This window comes from Leucopleurus acutus (assembly GCF_964270905.1).
Source record: "Leucopleurus acutus genome assembly, chromosome: 6".
NCBI lineage: Eukaryota > Metazoa > Chordata > Mammalia > Artiodactyla > Delphinidae > Leucopleurus > Leucopleurus acutus.
The window spans coordinates 13114909-13138183 of record NC_139149.1 but is presented as its reverse complement, the minus strand read 5'-3'; the positions used below and the strand labels follow the sequence as shown (position 1 = coordinate 13138183).

The window sequence follows — 23275 nt, the reverse complement described above, 5'->3', positions numbered from 1 at the left end:
AGCCTGCCCGCCCGTGGTTCCACCCGTCCGCTGAGGTCAGCCCTGTGGCCAGGTGCTCGACTTGGAAGGGCCTTTGTACGCTGATCTCATCCCTTAGTAAGGACCTCATCTTCTCTTGTCTCTGTTGTAGGAGATGCTTTTTCCTCTTTGCATTGTTGCAGGGCAGGCATCTTGGCTGTTCTCAAAGTTAGATATTTGATGTATGAGTCAGATACTGGCCTCTGTGTCCCCCAGAGGGGGACTGACCAAGAGGATACAGACCAAGTGCTATGGTTCCCTGAAGTCCCCTCCCTTGGGTGTGTGTTTGAACAATCCTCTCTTTCCCAGGCTTGAATTCCTGACTTATCTCCTAGTTCCTATGGGGAGCGGAGGGGAGGAGCAAAGACGGGAAGAAGGCAAACTGGCAATTCTTTTCTGGGAGTTTCCCCTCTCGAATCTTCTCAGTCCCCTCCAGGAATTCCTGGCCCCCAAAGAATCAGGTGGTGACCCAAGGCTTCGCAAAATTGAAAGAGCATATGGACTGCCGATTCTGATTCCTAGGTCGGGGGCCGGGCCCTAGGTTTTGTGTCTCTCACAAGCTCCCAGGTGAGGCTGATGCTCCGAGGATTACACTTTGAGTATCAGGAGCAGAGATATGGGGAACTGATCTCTGAACCGGGTTGAAATGCGTCCCCCCAAAAATATGTTCAAGTGTTTACCCCAGTACCTGTGATGCGAGCAGGGTCTTTGCAGATGTAATCAAGTTCAGATGAGGTCGTGCTGGAGAAAGTTGGACCCTAATCCAATGACTAATGGCCTTATAGTAAGAAGGACGTTTGGGGACACACACACACACATGGAGAATGCTGCGTGAGGACAGAGGCAGAGGTTGGAGGGATGCTGTTGGAAGCTAAGGAACGCCAAGGATTGCTGGCAACCACAGGAATCTGGGAAGAGGTAAAGGATTCTTCCCTAGAGCCTTCAAGAGCATGGCCCTACCAGCATCTGGAACTTGGATTTCTAGACTCCAGAACTGTGAGAGAAGACATTTCTGTTTTAAGCCATTCCGTTTGTGATCATTTGTAATGGCAGCCCTAGGAAACGAATACAGTTACCGTATTTGGTGCAGCCTGAAATGGTTTTCTGAGGAAAATACTTTGATTGGTCCTGGACCTGTCTTGGCCTGTTAGGGCCAGGTGCTGCAGGAGATCCTAGTTGTTCACAGAAGGCTACCAGGCCACCCTCTCCATGGCCTTCACCAGACCACAGAAGTCAGCCCTTAACTGGGGACAGGGTCTCTCAGCCCCTGGATCACACCGCAGCCCAGACAGGACCTGTTTCATTTCCCCGCTTCTGAGTCTGGGTCATTTCACAGCACCTTCCAGTGACATACGCTTTGGCCCTGCTGGGGACCATCTTATTCTGCTGTTCCTCGGCTGCCCAGGGCCCAAGGGTCACTCTGGGACCTGGGCAGGTGGTCACGGGAGCTGATGTGGCATCCTGGTCAGAGAGTCCAGAAACCCCCCGGCCATGTGCCTGGGGAGATTGTCCTCCTCTCAGGTGGGGCCTCAGTCTTCTCAGCCATGAAGAAGACTTTGGGTGAGATGATTGTTAAGTCTCCTGGGGTAGGGGTGGGGGAGTCTGCACTCTTTAGTGGCAGCAGCAACACTACTAACGATCAGGCGGGCAGCTGGCCTTCTGCGTGCCCCAGCTGACAGGCTAGTGTCGCCTGTGTTTGTCCTTCCACCCTCCCTCCCTCCGTTCCTTTCTTCCTTCTTTCTGATTTTGTATGTAGGCGGGGAGGCTGCTTGGGTGGGATGGCTCTCACTGAGCTGGACCGTCCCGTACACACTGCCTTTGCATCCTGTCCCCAGCACGCATTGCCAGGGCCACCCCAGCCCTCCCCGCCTGGGCACTTAACAACCCACATGCCTCCAGGCACTTCTGCAGACCCCTGATTGGACGGTTGAGTGTGCTCACTGCAGGTCTCTCCCCTCCTTTTCCCCCACTGCCCTCCCATATCTGCTGGGACAGAATAGCGGCATGTCTTTCCCATGGTGCCACCATCACCACCTATGGGCTGGGGGCCCAGCATGGTGAGGGCTGCTGCCTGGGATTTGAGGTGGGGCTGGCGGCAGAGCGGGACCAGCTGCAGGGCAAGGAGGGATGTGCTGAGTGTCCGGGCAGCTGGGCCTTGGGAGGAGAGGGCTCTGCGGGGCGGTCCTGAGAGGGGAACCAGTGGGCACCGGCAGGGGCCGAGGTGCCTGCCCAGCCCTGCCCACCTTCCTCCTCCCCTGCTCTCCCCCCTTTCCATCATTCTGCCTGGTCCCTGCAGGGCCGTCCAACATGCCACCCCTGGGACGTGGGCCCAGCTACCAGAGTCAGCCTGCTTGGCCCTGCCCCGCTGCCCCTTGCTCAGGCACAGGGCTTCTGGGCATGGAACTGAAAGGAACAATTTTAGGGGAAGAAGTGGGGAGCAGTTCTCATCTGTGTCACCCGGCTCAGCAGTGGAGCCTCAATGCATGTCACCTGACAAACTTAAAATTCAGTCTGCAGACCATTTAGGGCCACATGACCTGAGGCTGGGAGGGACATTTTTTCCTCTGTCCTGTAGATGACTGTCACCTGGGCCACATCCTGCCCTGTGCTGGGTTTAACATCATGCACAGCCCCAAATCCAGACCCCGAGTGTGGCAGTGACCCTGGCAAAGCTGGGTGGACTGCCGGGGGGATGGGGGTGGGGAGAGTGGAGAGTGGGTCCTGCCTAGAGGGTCCAGGTTCCCTCTGAAAACCCATGGACTGACTCACCAATGCCCTCCTTCATCCCAGGATCCTTTCCTGCCTTCAGTGGGGCTGTGGGTCATGGTGTCCTGGGTCCTGCAGTCTGAATCCTGATGCCCTCTTCCCAGCCTGTGTTAATCATGTTTGTATTTTGTGATGTTTTGACACCTTAAAAAGCTTGCTGACGGTTTGGGGTTAGCAGGTGCAAACTATTATATCTAGAATGCATAAACAACAAGGTCCTACTGTAGAGCACAGGGAACTCTATTCAATATCCTGCAATAAACCATAATGGAAAAGAATATATATATATATACACATATATGGATCACTTTGCTATACACCAAAAACTAACACAACATTGTAAATCAACTACACTTCAATAAAGAAAAAAAAAAAGCTTGCTGGCTGCAGAGAGACTGTTCCTCCCAGTGCTAGCCAATTGTTAGAGACAGCAAAGGGCTCAGCCTGGAGCATCTCCTTACCTGACTCTCACACACCAAGCCAATATCCCCTCCCCTAAATCATGCCAAGGCGAGGTACCAGGCAACTTGAGACCACTACTATAGCCTGAAGTCCACCAGAAGCATTCACATTGGCCAGTCTTGAGCTCATCGCCCTGCCCTACCCCGCCCTGCCCTGCCCGTGGCCACAGGGACACAGGGACACAGGCTCTGGCTTGGCTTTCCCTCACTCCTGCTCCTCCTTCCTGACCAAACCTGGTGCTTCCCCGTGTGGCCCTGCCTGGCACGGTGTGCCCTGTCTTCTCAGGAGACACAAGGAATAAATTCTTCTGTCAATGGCACTGGCCTCTCTAGCTGTCATTATGTCAGCTCTATAAATTAAAATCTCCTGCTTACACAGCCCAAGGCCCATCTCTTTTTTCTCTCTGCACTGACTCCCTAACCCCTTCTCCTGTTCTCAGACTGCAGGCCACAGCTCCCAACCAGACTTCTGTTTCTCCCTTCTTGCCCTTCAAGGAACCTTGCAGACGTGCACCACCCATGACCTTGTCTGCAGTACTATTAAATAAGGTATAATTTCACCCTTAAATTAGCCCAGAATGTCTACAGTGTTAATATTCACACTGGGGAGAGAGCAGCCAAGCTGGCTCCTTCAGGCCCTGGTGGGCAGGGGAATGAAAATGAAATCAAGCTCTTTGCAGAGGGATTTGGCAAAATATGTCAAGAACTTTAAAAACAGGACTTATCAAAAGAATGATCTTATTATCATTTTTAAATTTCTAACTTTAATTTTTTAAATTGAAGTATAGTTGACTTACAACATTGTATTAATTTCAGGTGTACAATTGGTAATTTGACATTTTAATAGGTTATACTCTATATAGAGTTATTATAAAATTTTGGCTTTTTCACCATGCTGTACATTACATCCCTGGTAACTTATCTATTTATTTAGTTTTAACTTACCTATTTCATATCTTGTAGTTTGTACCTCTTAATCCCCTTATCCATTTTGCCCCTCCCCCCACCTCTCTCCTCCCTGGCAACCACCAGTTGGTTCTCTGTATCTGTCTGTCTGTTTCTGCCTTGCTATGTTTGATCATTTGTTTTATTTTTTAGATTCCACATATAAGTGATATATAGTATTTTTCTTTCTTTGCCTGACTTATTTCACTGAGCATAATACCCTCCAGGTCAACCAATGTTGTCACATTTGGTAAAATTTATTCTTTTTTTATGGCTGAGTAGTATGCCATTGCATCTACATACCACATCTTCTTTATCCATTCATCTGTTGATGGACACTTAGGTTGCTTCCATATTTTGGCTATTGTAAATAGTGCTGCTATGAACATTGGGGTGCATGTATCTTTTCAAATTTGTGTTTTTGTTTTCTTTGGATAAATACCCAGGACTGGAATTGCTGGATTGTATGCTAGTTCTATTTTTAATTTTTGATATATCTCCATAGTGTTCTCCATAGTGCCTCCACCAATTTACATTCCCACCACCAGCATAGGAGGTTCACTTTTCTCCACATCCTCACCAACACCTGTTATCTCGTCTTTTTTTAAAAAAATAAATTTATTTATTTATTTATTTTTGGCTGCGTTGGGTCTTTGTCGCTGTGCGGGCTTTCTCTAGTTCTCTAGTTGCGGCGAGCGGGGGCTACTCCTTGCTGTGGTGTGCCGCCTTCTCATTGTGATGGCTTCTCTTGTTGTAGAGCAAGGGCTCTAGGATGTGGGCTCAGTAGTTGTGGCTGGTGGACTCTAGAGTGCAGGCTCAGTAGTTGTGGCGCATGGGCTTAGTTGCTCTGTAGCATGTGGGATCTTCCCGGACCAGGGCTCAAACCTGTGTCCCCTGCATTGGCAAATGGATTCTTAACCACTGCGCCACCAGGGAAGTCCCTTTTTTCTTTTTCATATAGCCATTCTCACAGGTGTGAGGTGATATATTATTGTGGTTTTGATTTGCATTTCCCTGATGATATCTTTTCATGTGCCTGTTGCCCATCTGTATATCAAAAGGAAATGATTTTACATACTGATAAGGGCTTACGAAGACTTTCATCACAATGCTATTTATAATAGAAAGAACCGAAATAGCCCATAAGGGACTGACTGTGTTAATAAACAGGACATGTCCATTCCACCAAAAACAAACAAAAAAAAATCACATTAACAATGTCTGCATTTCAAAAATTATTTTTAAAAATGGTAAAAAAATGAGAAAATGTTAATTTTTAAGTAATAAGGATTACTAGAATTGAATGAGAAAGATGAAAACTTTATAGTAAGATGTGCAAAAAGCATAGCGAATTCCCAAAAGAAATTTCAATATATATATGATGATAATAGCATGGTGATGAAAACAACTCATTTAGATTACAGCTTCATCTTGTAATAGCTGCATATGACCTTAGGCAAGTCAATTAATCTGTTAACATAGTAACATCATTTATAAGATAAAAATAGTATCAAATTCGCAGAAGTATATTGGAGATAAAATATGACCTTTCATGTAAAGTTTTAGAATAACGTCTGGCGCAAAGCAAACAATAAACTATCATTTAGTTGATATAAGTAATCATTTAAATTCATATGGAGTGTATCCTACACACACATACACATTTGTATTTGTAGGGTAGATGTATGGAATAACTGCAAGGTTAAACAAGAAATCATTACAGCCCGTGCCTCAAGGAAGGGAATGAGGGAAGGTAGTAGTCGAGAAGGAGAGAAACTTCCCACCCGGCACGCTTAAAAATTCATATAATCTAAAAAAAGGCAACACAATCCTACAGAGAAGTTAAAATTTAAGAAAAATTTCACTTTCAATCCATCCCCTTAATTACAGTCCCGCATACACTTTTATTTTTCCCGAGTATTTTTTTGCAGAAACGAATGTACTGTTTCCCTTTTTACGAAGACTGCAATCTACATTCTTTTTATGCGTACCCTTCAGTATCGAAGCATCTTCCCGCCAACTGCTGTTGGATAAAACACCATGTACAGTAGTCAGCCCTCCGTATCTGCGGTTCCGCACCGCAAATTCGACCAACCCCAGGTAGAAATATTCAAAAACAAAATTCCAAAGCTTCGAAAAGCAAAGTTTGAATTTGCGTGCACCAGCAACTATGTACATATTATTCGCAGTGTATTTACAACTATTTTCTTAATGCATTTTATTAGGTATAACAACTAATACCTAATTACAAGTAAGCAAAGTATTACAGGAGGAGGATGTGCGTAGGTTATACTCAAATGCTACGCCATTTCATATAAGGGACTTGAGGATCCTCAGATTTTGGCATCGTGCAGGGCTCCTGGCACCAAACACCCAACAAGACACGGGGGTGGACTTCACGAGCTAATAGCGGGATGCCCCACACCTCTAAACCCAAGCCCCAGCCCTCAGGCCCACGTGGTCCGAGGACCCCTTCCCGGGCTGTTTTCGGTAATGCCTGTCGGAAGAGCCCGGCCCACGTTGCTATACCTTCCGGGCAGCGCCTCAGGCAGAGCAGCGGACAGCCCGGACTTCTGCGCGCCGTGGGCCTGGGAGGACCCCAGCGACAGCCCCAGCGCAGGGCCCGGTGGACGCGGCCGCGGTGGTGGCGGGCGTTGTGACTGACGGCGCCGGTTGTCTCCCGAACGAACTCGGCTGGCCACCCTCGCCGCCCTGGCTGACACTCGTGCGGCCGGCGCCATGTCTGTGAGCGAGATCTTCGTGGAGCTGCAGGGCTTTTTGGCTGCCGAGCAGGACATCCGAGAGGCGAGCCCCCTCTCTCCCCATCCCCTTTCCCTCTCCTTGCCTAGCTGGGCCGCGACGCCCGGCCCTCCTCCGTCGCTCAGATTCGAGCGGTGGGGAAGCCTCCGGGGGTGGGTTGCTCCCGTCTTGTTTTGGCTCAGGGCACTTCCCTCCCCCGGCCCCCGATTCTGCTGCCAGGTCCTGGTTCCCTGTGTTCGGGGCTCGGTTCCTTGGCATCACCTACCTCATTTGGGTGTCAGTTTTCCTCCTTTTTAGCGTATGATTATGTCGAAGCCTCAGCGCTTGGGACTCAGACGACACGTGTTTGTTGTGTTTGTTTATTGGTGTCTTAAAAGCACGTGTGCCCTTCTCTTTAAAACTCTCCTATGGCTTCTCATTCCACGTAGGATAAAAATCCAGACTACTGTGGCTCACAGGTCTCTCTCTCCAGTCTCATTTTACGCCTTCTTCCGTTGTGTGTTACGCTCCGTTTACCTCCCTTTTATTCCTCTAGTTCCCCAAATAGCTTCCTGCCTCAGGACTTTTGCACGTACTGCTTGCTTTTCCCGGAATGCACTACTTTCCCACTCTTTTCCTGGTTATCTCGTGTTCACCTCCTTGATGTCAAAATGTAAATAATTTTTTACCCTGTCATGTTTACTTCTAGTAGTGCGTTACCATTAAAAAAAATTGTGTGATGGTTAATTTTTAAACGCCTCCCCCGTTATACTCTAAAGGAAGGAAGGGACTGCCTGCTTGGTTCCTCAGTAGTTACACAGTGCCTAAAAATGTGCTCAGTGAATATTTGTAAAATGAATGAATGAAAAATATCCGATCCTTGTATTGCGTTTCATTCTTCTCTTGTTGGTTTATGTGTGGGTGCCTCATCTCCTTTAGTGTTGGAGTGGGATATTTTGGGTGAGTGGGTGGCAATTAGCCTTTGAAGTCTATATCAGGAATCTAAGGCTTTTTAGTGACTTCCTGAAGGTCTCACAGAGGAAGTAAGTGGAAAAGTCAGAATTCAAATCTGGATATTTTGTGCACCATTCATGTCCTTGTAAAGGTTGCTAGTGTTTTGAATCTACATGAAGGTGTCATAGATCAAATATGCTATTTAGTATATTTGGTTTGAGGCTATGATAATATAATGATTATGTTGGATTTATTTGATATTTTCATCTTTAATTCTTTCTAGGAAATCCGAAAAGTTGTACAGAGTTTAGAACAAACAGCTCGAGAGATTTTAACGCTACTGCAAGGGGTCCATCAGGGTGCTGGGTTTCAGGACAGTAAGTTCTTTGTTTTGATTTTTGAAGGTTTTTGTCCAATTTATTGATCTCTCATTTAAAGAGTTAATTTACATCCAGAAGACATATCAAATCTGTATTATTTACTCTGAAAAATGTCTCTCATGCTTTATGGTGAGTAAAAATTGGTGAAGTGGGTGAGTTGATCATTTTACAGGTTTCCAGAATTCTGTGTATTTTGATATTCTAGTTTCACGTAGGTGGAAATAGGAATGTTTTCTCCTGTGATAGAGTTATACTGATGATAATTGTGGTAGTTTCATAGCTGTCTTGTGTATCTAGCAACTTTTATCTGGCTCTTTTTCTTAAACCCAGTCTTTCAGTCATTGAAAATAATTTAATATGCATTTGTAGATAATGAAATGGCCAGTGTAAAATGTTGTCAATGTGTTTACAGTCAGCTCTTCTTTGGGTATCAAGTACGAGAAGTTTAGACATGGAACCTCCATTGTAAGATGTAGTCAGCACAACTGAGAGACCTGAAATATAGTTTTAGAAAGATAATGATATAATGATGTAATTAACAGGTGTCAGGGGCAAGTCATTTTTCTAGGTGATACAGAGTTGGTCAGCCTGATTGAGAATAATTATAAAGCTGCCTTTTGACCAAATATGGGAGAAGCAGTCCAATTTTAGGCATCCTTTGGGGACTGACTAGGAAAGGCAGCTTAAGGATGAGGTTATTTATGATAGTTTACCAGTATGTTACCCAACATATTCCCTTTTAGCAATTTTTTGTTTGTTTATTTTTTAGTAGGGAAGCTAGATGAAATTTTGAGAGCCAGATTGAAAGCAGAGCTGCATACCCTACATTTGGTCATGAGATTTTAAAAAAATTTCCAGGTAGACTACATAGATTGTTAAGCAAGAAGTGTATTTGAAATCTGCTCAGTCTGTCATTATTATGTTTGATTATCTTTTTGTGATCAGTTCCAAAGAGGTGTTTGAAAGCTCGAGAACATTTTGGTACAGTAAAAACACATCTGACGTCTTTGAAGACCAAGTTTCCTGCTGAACAGTATTACAGGTTTGTAAGACAACTAACATCTTTTATAACGTTAAGTAAAAAAAGGCAAGAGAAAAATTATATGTACTAAAATGATTGCTTCGGTAAAAATCCCTCTACTTAGGAGAAGCAACAGAAAGGAAAAGGAACTGTTAATAGTGGTGGCATTTTAATGGTGACAAAGTTGTTGGTTTTATTTTTTTCTCCCTTTTACTTCCAAAATTTTCTTAAGGAACATGTATAATTTTTGCAATGAAAAGGTAATTAAAAAGAAAATATGTATTGTGTGAAGGTCAAAATAGAGAATATCTTTTTAGTATATTCAAGTTACTTGTGAAGTTGGATGACCCCTATCTTTGCTGTTAAGGTTATGGGATTAAGTGGCAGTGTATGTGTGTGTGTATAAATATACTGAATATCGAATTTCACTGCCAAGTGACATATGTGGGTAATATGCCATATCTCCTTGAATGTACAACACTATTAATTTTAAGATACAATGTTATTTTTCATACCACTAGGGAAAAAATTTGTTGTTAATCATAATTGTGAAATGTAGATTGTACAATACATCATGATATCATAGATGTTAAACTGGGAAAAACTGAGTGTTGATGAAATATAGTAAATAGGAACCTAAACTTTTCTACTTACGCTTGCTTTCTCACTAGAGAAGATGTTCTTTTAAGACACGTTATAGGCAAGGAATAGTTAGGACATGTATGTGGGGAGTGGATAGTATAACCTCACAAGATTCTTTAAAGGTAGGGGCCCACAAACTACTGTGGCCTTTTATATTTTATATAAATATATTTATATTTTAAAGAGTTGTTAAGAAAAAAAAAACAAATTAGAGTATGTGACAGAGACTGAAAGTGACCCACAAAGCCTCAATCACAGAAAAGGTTTGCTGACCCCTGCTGTAAGGTAATAACTGATGCTTAGAGAAGTAGGACAATAGAACTGGCAGGGTCTTTAGAGACCATGGTGTTTGGAGTTCACACACAGGCTGCCCTCTGGCTGATTTGGACCTCAGAATGTTTTGTTTGGCCTGGGTTTTGTTGAAAGATGGTTTTGAATTTGTTGCCACATTTGAAAATCAGGAGGCATAGCATAAATATCTAGGGGTTATAAAATTTCTATTTCTTTTTCAGGCTCCTAGCTTGGTTTAACTGCAGTATCCCAAGGTTTTAAGTTCACCTGTTTAGTGACTGCAAATGGTAGTTATTTCCTATGTGTGTGAATCAGGAGTTTCTTGATACCCTGCACTCAGTTCAGAGAATAACACAGTCAGGTGCTGAGGCTGATGTACAGTTGTGGCTCTCATCAATCTTCATTCGCCCACATTTATTTTTTTCAGAGCAGTGTTATTGTATTTACTGATTAAACTTCTAAAGCACAGTTGCTCTTGTCCATAGCCTTTGGTTGTAAAGTTTTGCATTCATCAAAATTGGACCATGCTTCTCATTCATTAAAATTATAGTAAGTAATTGTTATAAATTTGGACTGGCAAATCCAGTCCAGTGTACTTACGCTGAATCCATCTCATATACTTAAATGTCACATTGCTCTTACACGTTTTATAAGTTTTATTTGAAAATGGCCCCACTTCTCACGTGTCTGGCCATGGCTGCCCCCGTTCTGTCTTTCTGACGCTGGTGCCTCACGCTCGCTGCAGGTTTCACGAGCACTGGAGATTTGTGCTACAGCGCCTGGTCTTCTTGGCAGCCTTCGTCGTGTACTTGGAGTCGGAGACCCTGGTGACTCGAGAGGCGGTCACGGAGATCCTTGGCAGTGAGTGTCCACAGGCGTGTCTACCTGCAGGGCCAGCTGAGGTTTTGGCGGGGGGACTTTCTATTTATGGAAACAAATGAGAGCTAAATGGAAAACGGGTTACTTGGAAACAGAAAAACTAAAAATATGTAGTGCCTTGCTCTTTGTACTTGGGCGTTCCTTTGAGTTTTTAAAAACGTCAAGCCTACAGAAAAGTTGAAAGAACAGTGCAGTGAACCCCTGTGTACCCCTCACTTAGATCCTCTACTTGTTCACATTTTGGCCCATCTGCTTAGTCTCTTACTGTGTGTGCCTTGGGGGCACGTGTGAACCGTTTGAAAGCCGGGTGTAGAGACCATGACTTGTCATTTCAGTGCTTCAGCATGCACTTCTAAAAACAAAGGTATTCTCAGACATAACATATATTCTTGGTGGTATTATTATTATTTTTTTTTTGGTTGAAAATTTATTGCGTTGGGTCTTCATTGCTGCACGTGGGCTTTCTCTAGTTGCGGCGAGCGGGGGCTACTCTTCATTGTGGTGCGCGGGCTTCTCATTGCGGTGGTTTCTCTTGTTGCGGAGCACGGGCTCTAGGCGCGGGGGCTCAGTAGTTGCGGCGCATGGGCTTAGTTGCTCCACGGCATGGGGGATCTTCCTGGACCAGGGCTCGAACCCATGTCCCCTGCATTGGCAGGCAGATTCTTAGCCACTGTGACACCAGGGAAGCCCTTTGGTGGTATTATATTTTGAAAGAAGAATGGAAGGAAAAATTGAATTCTGCTTGAGAGCATGAAAAGTCCACAGTGCCAAGGATATGTCCACATTCAAAAGATAGTTTTGAAGGACTTGTTCCTTTTTCACTTTGAGAGAAATTACACGTGTGTGCATGTGTGTGTGTCTGTAGTTTAAAAAATTTTTAGGTGTAAGTTGTATTTCCATCACGACCTTGTCTTTGTTATATTTTCTAGTTGAGCCAGATCGGGAGAAGGGATTTCACCTGGATGTAGAAGATTATCTCTCAGGAGTTCTCATTCTTGCTAGTGAACTGGTAAGAAGCTTAGTGATTTGTCATTTGCTCTTTTGATTTTTCTACTGCATTGTCAGTTTTTTAAAATGGGTACAAAAATTCAGAAGCCTCGTTCTTTTCTAAGCCACCTGTCGGTCACAGGGTAGTCATTGACTGTGTACTGTGTGTGTTAGGTTTTGCTGGGATAGCGGTTCAGACGATGAGGTGGCTGTGCACACTTAACTATTGTGTGCATTTTTAGAAGATGAGAACACCTCCTTTCAAAGTAGTGGTGAGGCATATATTCATGGTGACTGCATTAATTCATATAATTGTCTGGGGGAACAATTTACCTATATAACTGTATAAATTATTCTTGCCTTTATCTCCTTCATCTCCTGAGAAATTATCCTATAAAAGTAATTCAAAAGAAGAGAAAAAGCTGTTATGAAGGTGTTCACTATAACCTATTCATATTTATGAAAAGTTGGAGGCCACAGAAACTCCAACAAAAGGCCAATGATTTCTTAAGTTATTAAGTAAGTAAGATCAAGCAGTTGTCAGAACTGGAATTATGAGGGGCAGTATGGAGACGTGTTGTGGCCCACGGGCCTCGTGGCCGCGGCCAGGAGGAGGAGCCCTGCTGTGACATCCCTGCTTCTCTGTCCCGCAGTCGAGACTGTCGGTCAACAGCGTGACCGCTGGAGACTACTCCCGGCCCCTACACATCTCCACCTTCATCAACGAGCTGGATTCCGGCTTCCGCCTCCTCAACCTCAAAAACGACTCCCTGCGGAAGCGCTACGACGGCCTGAAGTATGACGTGAAGAAAGTGGAGGAGGTGGTCTACGACCTCTCCATCCGTGGCTTCAACAAGGAGACGGCGGCGGCCTGTGTGGAGAAGTAGGGGCTCTCCGCGCGCCCCGCTGACCCCAGCCTGGCGCCTCTCACGGTCGTTAGGATGCCCATCGCTAAACACCGCGCTTCATTTTCTTAACCGGTTGTGTGGTGTATCAGAGTTGAAACACTTTTTTTGGGGGTGAAAGAATAGCCTTTACAAGGACAGAGTTTTCTTTGTCGTTTCAGTGAATTTGCTCTGTAACTCAGTGTATTTCAGTTCTGTCAAAAAGTGTAAATGCCAACCTCTTGGTAAAGTTCTTTTCTTGCTTACCCTGATGCTGTCGATGTACTGATGGAGAGCTTTACTGTCTTGTTTGTGATTCTTCCAGGAGTGACCCTTGATGTTTTCTATATCCAAATTAGCCATCCATACCCAGGTATGCCCTGGATACCGTATAAAAATAGTTAACTCAAAAGGATGGTTGCCAAGCGAAGGACAAGTTATTTTATATTTTCCTTCCTCATTTTAAACCTTCTGAGTAAATCAGATGTTGAATTTTTTTGCAAGGGAAGTATAGCCCCAGGGTTCTCTCTCACTGCCATCAAAATATCAAAGATTAAACTGCAAAGTCAAGTTCAGCAGATTATTTGGGGACATTTTTGTATTAAGGATTGAGTAACATCATCTGGCTCTGCTTACCAGGTGGGGAGTAGGGGTAGTGTTTTAAAACACCTCTGTGTTCTGATGTTGCCTTAACATTCTGCTGTTGCAGCAGGTAAACATTGCGTCCACACACATCTTGAACTAACATTTCATATGATGTACTTCTGAGCTATGAAACTTTTTACCTAATAGCCAGGTAGACTGCTAGGTCTGGGAGTGTAAAGCCACTCAGCGGAGTTAATTCTCAACACCCTGACTGGTGATGTTCTGACTGAAGAATGCTGTGCTTTGTCTGGAAGTAAGAGAAAACCTTGAATTAAAAAACAAGCAAACAAAAAAATGAGCTGATTTGGTCATGTTTTTTCGAGTAAGCAATTCTCTCAGGTTGTTGATTATTCCAACAGTCAGGTTTTACAGTTTTGGGCAAGTCACATGTATCTCATTGGCACCGCCCCCCTCCTAATTTTCAGGTAGTACTTGCCATGTAATTTTGCTGTTGAGATATTATTAAAATGGTGACTTAATCCACAGCATCTTGGAGCTCACTGAAGGGAAGGTGCCAGTGTGTCCAGAATAATAGGAAGTATTTAGAATTGTCACTCTCTCATGCCTAATACGGGTTTGGGCTTCCTGTTTGTACAGTAGGATATTTGGCATGGCCATCAGAGCTGTTATCAGGCTGAGTTAAGGACTGATCAAATTTTCCATCATGAGGATAGAAGTAGAAATGAGACATAAATTGCTATGCATAGTTGCATTTTAGAACAATTTTCTTGACAGCTCTTTCTGCAGAAGAATTTGGAAAGAAAGATGTTATAGAGTCTTAAAGTGCCTAGGATGGTCACCTCAAATGTGCAGTAATAGCACTGCCTGGACTGAGCATAAAAGGCTTTGAATTCCATGATCAGACATGTGCAGTAAGTTTGATCATAGCTTTCTTTGCCTCTTTAAGTATCAATTCTGCTTGAGAACAGTAAAGTTCTCGGCAGAAGTTGTGGATTTCACTTTTCACAAATAACGTTTTAAGTGGAGGAACACATTCTGGTTTTATACTCCGTTCGGGGATGTACAAGTGTCACGTGTATGATCATTCTGTTGTGTGTGTTGCCGGCTTGTTGTAAAGCAATAAAAACAGTTTCTTTCTTTTCTTTTTTTTTTTGGTCTTTTTGTCACTTAGTGTGCCGCCATGAGAACTCTTCTACATGGGCAGTAAGTTCTGAATGGTTTTTGGGGCTGAAGAAGACTGGGGTGATGAGCCCACACTGCTGTGTGGTAGAGTAGCCAAAAGACAGCAGCCACTGAGCTGGGTACTGTAGAGTGTAGGTAATGTTGCTGTGCTCTCCCCTGGTTGGGAAATAACTGGTATTTTAACTGAAGATGTTGAGAAGCCTTGGCTCTGGTTCCGGGACACCAAGATTGCTTTCTCCAACTTTAGAAAATCAAGCAGGTTAGAGAAAATAGAGATGAGTTAGTGGATGCTTTCTTTATAGATATATTTATGAGGAGAAGATGAGAGCCCCATAAATACTAGAAAGGATTTGCCCTGTCTTAACTTGAACAATGAGTGATGCTTAAGAGAGTTTAATAAAGAACAAAAGCTCCTTTGGCTGTGTTCTGAGACCTTGACTTGAGCAAGTGGCTAAAGGGATGATTTGGATATGCAGGCTGCTCCCGCCATCGTTTCATGATTGTGCGCTCAGAAGTTGTAGCTTTCTTCCTTCGTGGTCTAGACCGAACTGTTTGTCCCAGGTAGCACATCACTGTCATGCCTCACACCAGAATAAGATTCTCCCTGAGCCTGAACCAGGTTCTTTTCTTAGTCACTGTAATAAGCATTAAACAAATAAAAACAAACCGTCCCCCTTCCCCCCATACAATAACATGTAAGGGAGGTGAAACTGACTGGGATGGTTGGCTGAATGAGGAAGGCGTGAAGGAGACGGAGGCATCCGGCCTAACTGTCAGGTTTCTGGTCTGGAAGCCTCCGGGAGGCTCAGGTGCCGCTAGCCAACGTGAGGCTCGTAGGGGGAAACGCGTGGCTCGAGGCGGCTGGGCAGACAGTGTGCTTGCTTTTGGACATGTGGGACTGATGGTGCTTGCGGAGCAGCTGGCTGAGGTGCCCAGCAGGACTTCGGGTGTGAGGGAAATGGGGAGTCCTCCAGAGAGCTTCGGGTGGCGTTAGCGTATGTGTGGTAGATGAATCGGGAGAGCGGGTGGGATCTCCCTGGAGGGCGTGTGGATTGAGAAGCCTCTGGGCTGAGGACAGAGCCCTGGTTACCAGCAGGGGAGGGGGAGGGAGTGGAGCCACGAGGAGTGGGCAGAGAGGCTGACAGAACAGGCAGAGTGCCTCGGCACAGAAGCCAGGGGAATGAAGGGTCTTTGGAAGGTTGGTTTATTTATTTTTAGAATTTATTTTATTTATTTTTGGCTGCATCGGGTCTTAGTTGCAGCACGCAGGCGCTTTGTTGAGGCGTGCAGGATCTTTTGTTGTGGAGCGTGGGCTTCTCTCTAGTTGTGGCGTGAGGGGTTTTCTCTCTCTAGTTGTGGCGCGCAGGGTCCAGGGCGCGTGGGCTCTGTAGTTTGCGGCACGCAGGCTCTCTACTTGAGGCGGGCAAGCTCAACAGTTGTGGTGCACGGGCTTAGTTGCTCTGTGGCATGTGGGATGTTAGTTCCCTGACCAGGGCTTGAGCCCATGTCCCCTGCATTGGAAGGCGGATTCTTTACCATTGGACCACCAGGGAAGTCCCAGGAAGGTTTTTTTAGGTGAGAGATTTAAAATGTACAATTTCAGGGCTTCCCTGGTGGCACAGAGGTTAAGAATCCGCCTGCCAATGCAGGGGATGTGGGTTCGAGCCCTGGTCCGGGAAGATCCCACATGCCGCACAGCAACTAAGCCCATGTGCCACAACTGCTGAGCCTGCGCTCTAGAGCCCGCGAGCCACAAGAGAAGCCACTGCAATGAGAAGCCCACACACTGCACCAAAGAGTTGCCCCCACTCGCCACAACTAGAGAAAGCCCACGCGCAGCAATGAAGACCCAACGCAGCCAAAAATAAATAAATTAAAAAAGAAAACACTATAAAATGTACAGTTTCACAGCCTGAGAGCCTTGTGACTTTGTCAGGTGAGGCTGGGTGACGCAAAACGACATAGAGCAGGTTTATTTCCCGCTCATCCTCCCCGACCATTTCAGGTCCCCCACCCCATGTTGGCGTCACGTAGCTGACAGTGCAGCCGCAGCTGGGCCGCTTATTAGTTCCTCCGGGAGAGTCTTGTACAGACACGCTCTGGTTTGGAAGTGACACGTCACTTCCTCTCAACGTTTGTTGGTTAGAACTGGATGTGTGGTCCTGCTCACCCCGAGGGAGCCAGGAAGTGAAATCCCACCTTGTAGGATGAGAGAGGATGGAGAGTCAGACGAACTAAATGATGAAAATCATGGGCACTGTCGAGTTCCTCCTGTTCGATGATTAATAGTGTTTCTGGTCACAGATGAATTTCAGTGGGCTTGGAAGGGAGAAGAGACATCCCAGGGCCCCTCGCCTGGTAGATGAGAAGAAGCGGGGTGGGTCATCTGTAGTCGTACCCTCTGTTGTTGAAGGTTGTTTCCTGTTTAAAGAGATTCCTCTGGTGTGTGTGCATTTGTGGTCGGGTGTGTGTGTTTGAAGTCGACGTGCAATGAGCTGTTACATGTTCCAAGCACCGCGCTAAACGTTTTCTCCAGATCATCTCATGTCATCCTCAGAACAATCTTACGAGGTAGCTACCATAGTTTTTCCCATTTTGGGCCTGGAGAATGGGCTCGCAGCGGGCAGTGCCCTGAGTTCACAGCTGGGAAGCGGAGGAGCTGCTGGGATTCAGACACAGTTATTCTGCCTGTCTGTCCACAGACACCATTTCTCTCCTGATGGCATCACCCACTCCATAGCCTGACAAGGCAAAAATCACATCCACAAGTGGTTGTGAACACAGTGTGTGTATAGGTTTGGGTTAGGTGCAACTTGTATTGAAAATCAGCACAGTACGTGGGAGACTTGGTCTTGCCCTCAAGATTAGGGTCAAGTTGCAGGGGCGAGGGTGGTGAGAAAATACATAAACAAGTAAGGTTAGTTACTCTGCTAATATTTGAGCGCCTACTCTAATTAAAAAAAACTTTAGGGACTTCCCTGGTGGCGCAGTGGTTAAGAATCCACCTGTCAATGTAGGGGATGCAGGTTTGAGCCCTGGTCCGGGAAGATCCCACATGCCGCAGAGCAACTAAGCCCGTGGGCCACAGCTACTGAGCCTGCGCTCTAGTGCCCGCGAGCCACAACTACTGAGCCTGTGCACCTAGAGCCTGTGCTCCACAACAAGAGAAGCCACTGCAATGAGAAGCCCGCCCACTGCAACTAGAGAAAGCCACGCGTGGCAACCCAAAGTAGCTAAAAATAAATAAATAAATAAATCAATTAAAAAAAAAAACTTTAACAGATCTATTGAAATACATTTTACATATAAAGTGGACTCATATCAAGTGTACAGTTCAGTGATTTGATTTACCAGGTGGTGCAAAAATCACCATAAACCCATTTGAGAACGTTTTCATCTCCCCAGAAGATCCCTGTTCCCACTCCCAGCCCCAGGCAACCACTAGTCTACTTTCCTTCTCTATAAATTTGCCTTTTCTGGATACTTCACACAAATGGGATGATACAGTATATGGTCCCTTGTGTCTTTTCACTTAGCATAATATTTTTAGGGCTCCTTCACGTTAGTAGCTTGTTCCTTTTTATTCCTGCATAATAGTCCATTGTATGGATATTCCACGTGTTATCCATTCATCAGATGATGAAGATTTAAGTTTCTACTCTTTGGCTCTTAGGAACATTCTTGTGCAAGTCTGTGTGTGAGTGGAGTGGGTATTTCCATTTCTTTTGGATAGATACCTAGAAGTTACGGGAAAAATGGTAATTTTATGTGTAGCTTTTTAAGGAACTGCCAGTATGTTCCCCCATCAGCCATCTATGAGGATTCCCTACTCCGAGCTAAAATTCAAGATGTTAGGGACTTCCCTGGCGATCCAGTCGTTAAGACTGCACTTCCAATGCAGGGGATCCCTGGTCAGGGAACTAAGATCCCACATGCTGTGCTGCGTGGCCTGAGGGGGGGAAAATATTCAAGATGATAATAGATAAGATGTCATAATAATAGTACTTAATTGCTAAATAACTTGTGAATGATTGCTGTGGGAATTTAGGAGGTATAATTGAACTGATTCATGAAAGAGATAGGATTTAGGTAAGCCTGGAACTAGAGAAGGTCATTGTTGGGTGGGCAGAATAATTGAAACCAAAGCAGAAATGTATCAGCCATTTAATGGGGGTGGGGATGTCACCGTTTGAATGGAGGGGACGGTCTGGCAAGGTTGGATTGTTAGACTTGGGACTTTGCATGGAGCATTGGAGGACGTTAGGGTTTTTTGAAGAGAGGGAGCGGCTTTGGGGTCAGCCAGCCATAGTTCTGAATCCTGGCTGTGTCATGTTACCGGTGGGGGGAGACCGAAGGCAGGCGGACCTGTGAGAGGCTCTTGCTGTCTTTGAGGTTATAAGGGTCAGTCAGCTTGGGTAGCTGATGACGAGCATGATGGGGTAAGATGCACGTGAAGTACCCTGCGGAGAAAGAATTGAGTACAGTTGCTCACGGATTGGAGTTGGGGGCAGAGGGCTGAATGTTTCTGTCTCCCCCTAGATTCGTATATTGAAGCCTAATCCCTGATTGAATGGTATTTGGAGGTGGGGCTGTGGGAGGTGATTAGGTCCTGAGGGTGGAGTTCTCATGAATGGGGAAGGAATAAAACCGTGAAAATAAGTAGAATCCTCAGACAAGAAAGTTGGGCTTGTTAGTTACGTCCTTTGTCATCTTTTCCCTTATCTACCCTGTCCCTTACCTCAGTTACTATGATCGTCTGGTGTCATTTAACGTGAATTAACATTTCCCCATAGCCATCTGCTCTGGCTAGAGGCCTGCATTCCTCCATTTCAGCTGTGTGTTTTGGTGACAGAACGCTGGCCTCGCAGTCTAGATGTGCCAGCTGGACCTGCCAGCCAGCTCTGGCCAGAGGTCAGGAAAGACTCGCCTTCAGCCTCCTCTGCGGCGTCCATGTGGTCAGACCTTCCAGTGATGAATGTTTTGCTCACCCTGACCTTGAAGTGAAGCCAGAGTTTTTTCATTCCCATATTTTGGGAAATACAAAGGGTACAGTGTTTGTTTTCGCCTTCTGGGGGAAGACTGCAAGATTGTTTAAATCATTCAGGGGTTGTTTTGGGAGCAGTCTGTGGCCTGGGCCCTTCTACTTTAATCATAAGCTATTTTATTAGACCTAGAGTTGACACAATTAAGACAAAGACCCATAGTCAGTATTAAAAAAGAGAAAGATCAATCAACTTTAAGGCTTCATATTTTTGCATCAAAAGTTAACCTTCGGCTTCCCTGGTGGCGCAGTGGTTGAGAGTCCGCCTGCCGAGGCAGGGGACACGGGTTCGTGCCCCGGTCCGGGAAGATCCCACATGCCGTGGAGTGGCTGGGCCCGTGAGCCATGGCCGCCGAGCCTGCAAAAAAAAAGTTAACCTTCAAATCCCCAAAAGAAAGACGGGGATCAGAGGGATGGACCCAGGCTTTCTTCAACGGTGCCCAGGAGAGGTAGGCCGTCAGTCTTCCGGGACCGGTCCTGGAGGTGGGCATCAGCTGGGGGGTAGCAGGGTTGCCGGCCGGGAGGTTTGTGAGGCTGGTGAGCCTTTCCACGCCTAACCTGCAGGGCCCCACCCCATCAAGGACAAGGCCACGCCTTCATCTTGCTTAACAGAACTGGCCACATGGGCACCAGGGTCACTGGCTGTGGCCTGCCTTGCGTCACCAAACAGTCTGGCATAATGAGTACTTCCCAAATACCCTCACTGAGGAAGGACAAAGAAAAGGGAATAGGACTGGCATGAGCATTCTTTGAGCTGATTCCAGAAGAACTTTGACTTTAATCCTCTTTTATTTTATACCCACCGGCAGGAGAGAATAGATCATATCACCTGGTGTGCAATCAAAGGTGTGACAGGGGTTATGTAAACACTTTGAGGAATATGTCAATGTGCAGACCATTGCTTTTCGATATGTTTTTTATATTCTGCCCTTTTTTGACTTGTGTTCCTTCTGTGATTATAAAAGAAATATGGAATCAATTGTTGAAAATTGGGAAATTACAAAAAATTCTTAAAGATGCATATATATTTTTTGCATTGTTGGTTTTATCCTAAATGTATCACTGGCTTTTTTGGTTTTTTGGTTTTGGGTTTTGGCCACACTGCGCGGCTTGTGGGATTGTTTCCCGACCAGGGATTGAACCCAGGGCCATGGCAGTGAAAGCACTGAGTCCTAACCACTGGACTGCCAGAGAACTCCCTCACTGACTTTTTAAAAACTTTATTTTGAGATAACTGTGAATTCTACTATTAACTTTTGATCAGAAGTATTATCCTTTAGCTAACCACTCATGCGAATGTCCGTTCTCTTTACTGAGCTCCTTCCACAGAGGTGCGATGGAAACAGTACAGTTCACTGCTTCTTGGTAAATGGATAAGTTGGCCTCCAATTCTCAGCAAACTCTGTGGAGACACTCCATGGAGTGTCTACAGTTAAGCTGCTTCTGACCAGCCCGCAGCCCTTCCCGTGCTTCCCACTGCCTCAGCCTTGAGGCCCCTTTTCCCTGGCCTCTCCACTCTCCACCTGTTCCTAGTAGGGTCTACCTCCTAGGTGCCTTGTAGGCCTTTCTTTGACTTCCAGCTCACTCTGCCACTTTCCTAGATCGGAATGCCATCACCTGTTGCCAGGCCTGTCCCCAAAGCCTGTTGGTTCCCTGCTTCCAAACTGTCATTCCTCTAATCTGTCCGATATTCTGCTGCCTTGGTATCATCCTGAAGTCTGATTCTGGTCACTTGCCTGCTCTAAAGCCCTCAGTGACTGCCTGTGTCCTGATGGATTAAGTGGACGCTGCTTAGGCTGCATCGGAGCCTTTTTTTTTTCTTTTAAATTTATTTATTTATTTATTTTTCGGCTGCGTTGGGTCTTTGTTGCTGTGCGCAGGCTTTTTCCAGGTGTGGCGAGCGGGGGCTGTTCTTCATTGCGGTGCATGGGCTTCTCATTGCGGTGGCTTCTCTTGTTGTGGAGCACAGTCTCCAGGCGCGCCGGCTTCAGTAGTTGTGGCTCACTGCCTCAGTAGTTGTGGCTCGTGGGCTCTAGAGCGCAGGCTCTGTAGTTGGAGTGCACGGACTTAGTTGCTGCGTGGCATGTGGGATCTTCCCGGACCAGGGCTCGAAGCTGTGTCCCCTGCATTGGCAGGCGGATTCTTAACCAGTGTGCCACCAGGGAAGCCCCTGCATCGGAGGCTTTGGTGATAGTGCGGCCCTTTCTTCTCACCCATTCCCTGCTGCATATTCCCTGAATACTGCTCTCTGTGCTTCTCGGAGCTTGGCCATAGCAGGTTGGGATTCACAAAATGCTTACTGACCACACCAGTGAGAAGCACACCTCTACACTCTAAGGGGAAATGTTCAGAGGCCTCCAGGGCTACTCAAATCTGTGAATAAACAAAGAGCAGTGATTTGCTGGGGGCCCAGGGGATACTGGGCAAGGTCTGGAAACATTTTTGGCTGTCACAACTGGGAGAAGGACGTGCCACCGGCATCTAGTGGGTAGAAGCCAGGGATGCGGCTAAACATCCTACAATGCACAGGGCAGCCCCTGAGACCAAGAATTATCTAGTCCTAACGGTCTGTAGTGCCAAGGTTGAGGAGCTATGTGCAGAAGCAGAGCATTCTACTCTCAAAATGTGGGAAAGAATGAATGAAAATACTAACTGACTTCAGATGTGTAATGAAAATTCCTGCGTATCAGTGATGAAAGCATCCAGTAAGGCCTTATTGAGATGCGGGGCTGAGCAGAGGGTGAGCTCAGTCACCAGCGGAGTGGTCCACACAGAAGGATCCACATGCAGGCCCACCTGCAGGCCCTGCCCCCCGCACCAGGGCTCCCTGGCACAGCTTGGATGACGCTGAGATTGCGCCGTACCCGCCCCTCTGCTTGTCTGCATCACCCCTCCATCTGACTGCTTTGCGGGCCGACTTGCGTCTTGCTCATCATTGAATGCCAGCGTCTTGCACTAGTGCCTGGCATGGAAAAGAGGCTCAACAGATATTTTTGGATTGAATGAATACATGAAGTACATCATTCAAATTTTATCTCAGCAAAGGGAAAAGAGTGTTATCCTTTGTGGACTTTTCTAGTCTTCGGAGAATAGATAAAATAGGATGCTAACCCCTCAAATGTCAAAAGCCTTTCCGTAAGCACGGGGAATAGAATCTAATACTGGTCTGGCTTATTGGGACCCTGATTTCTTGCTTCTCCCCCTCCTCTCAGCCTCTCATTATACTGTGGTTACAGTGGGCTGTAGCCTCTGTAGGAAGTTGGCTGGGAAGGGGCTGCAGAGGAGACCCTAGGGAGGAGCTGAGGGGTCCTGTGCCCTCAGAAAAGATGGGTAGGGGCTTCCCTGGTGGCGCAGTGGTTAAGAATCCGCCTGCCAAGGCAGGGGACATGGGTTCAAGCCCTGGTCTGGGAAGATCCCGCATGCCGCGGAGCTACTAAGCCGGGGCACCACAACTACTGAGTCAGCGTGCTGCAACTATT

The 23275-nt window shown here is 46.0% G+C and overlaps 1 protein-coding gene across 2 annotated transcripts; it reads left to right on the top strand.

Annotated features, from left to right (window-relative positions):
* Nucleotides 1-6811: 6811 nt before the first annotated feature.
* TSN (translin) lies at nt 6812-14944 on the top strand. 2 transcript variants are annotated; one of them, XM_082841921.1, is made up of 6 exons: nt 6812-6995; nt 8167-8260; nt 9209-9305; nt 10963-11078; nt 12026-12105; nt 12737-14944. In XM_082841921.1, the coding sequence occupies exons 1-6, from the start codon at nt 6930-6932 to the stop codon at nt 12968-12970; spliced, it is 687 nt and encodes a 228-aa protein (XP_082698047.1). In that variant the 5' UTR covers nt 6812-6929; the 3' UTR covers nt 12971-14944. The 2 variants fall into 2 exon arrangements, with proteins under 2 accessions (XP_082698047.1, XP_082698046.1); XM_082841920.1 differs by lacking the exon at nt 12026-12105.
* Nucleotides 14945-23275: the final 8331 nt, after the last annotated feature.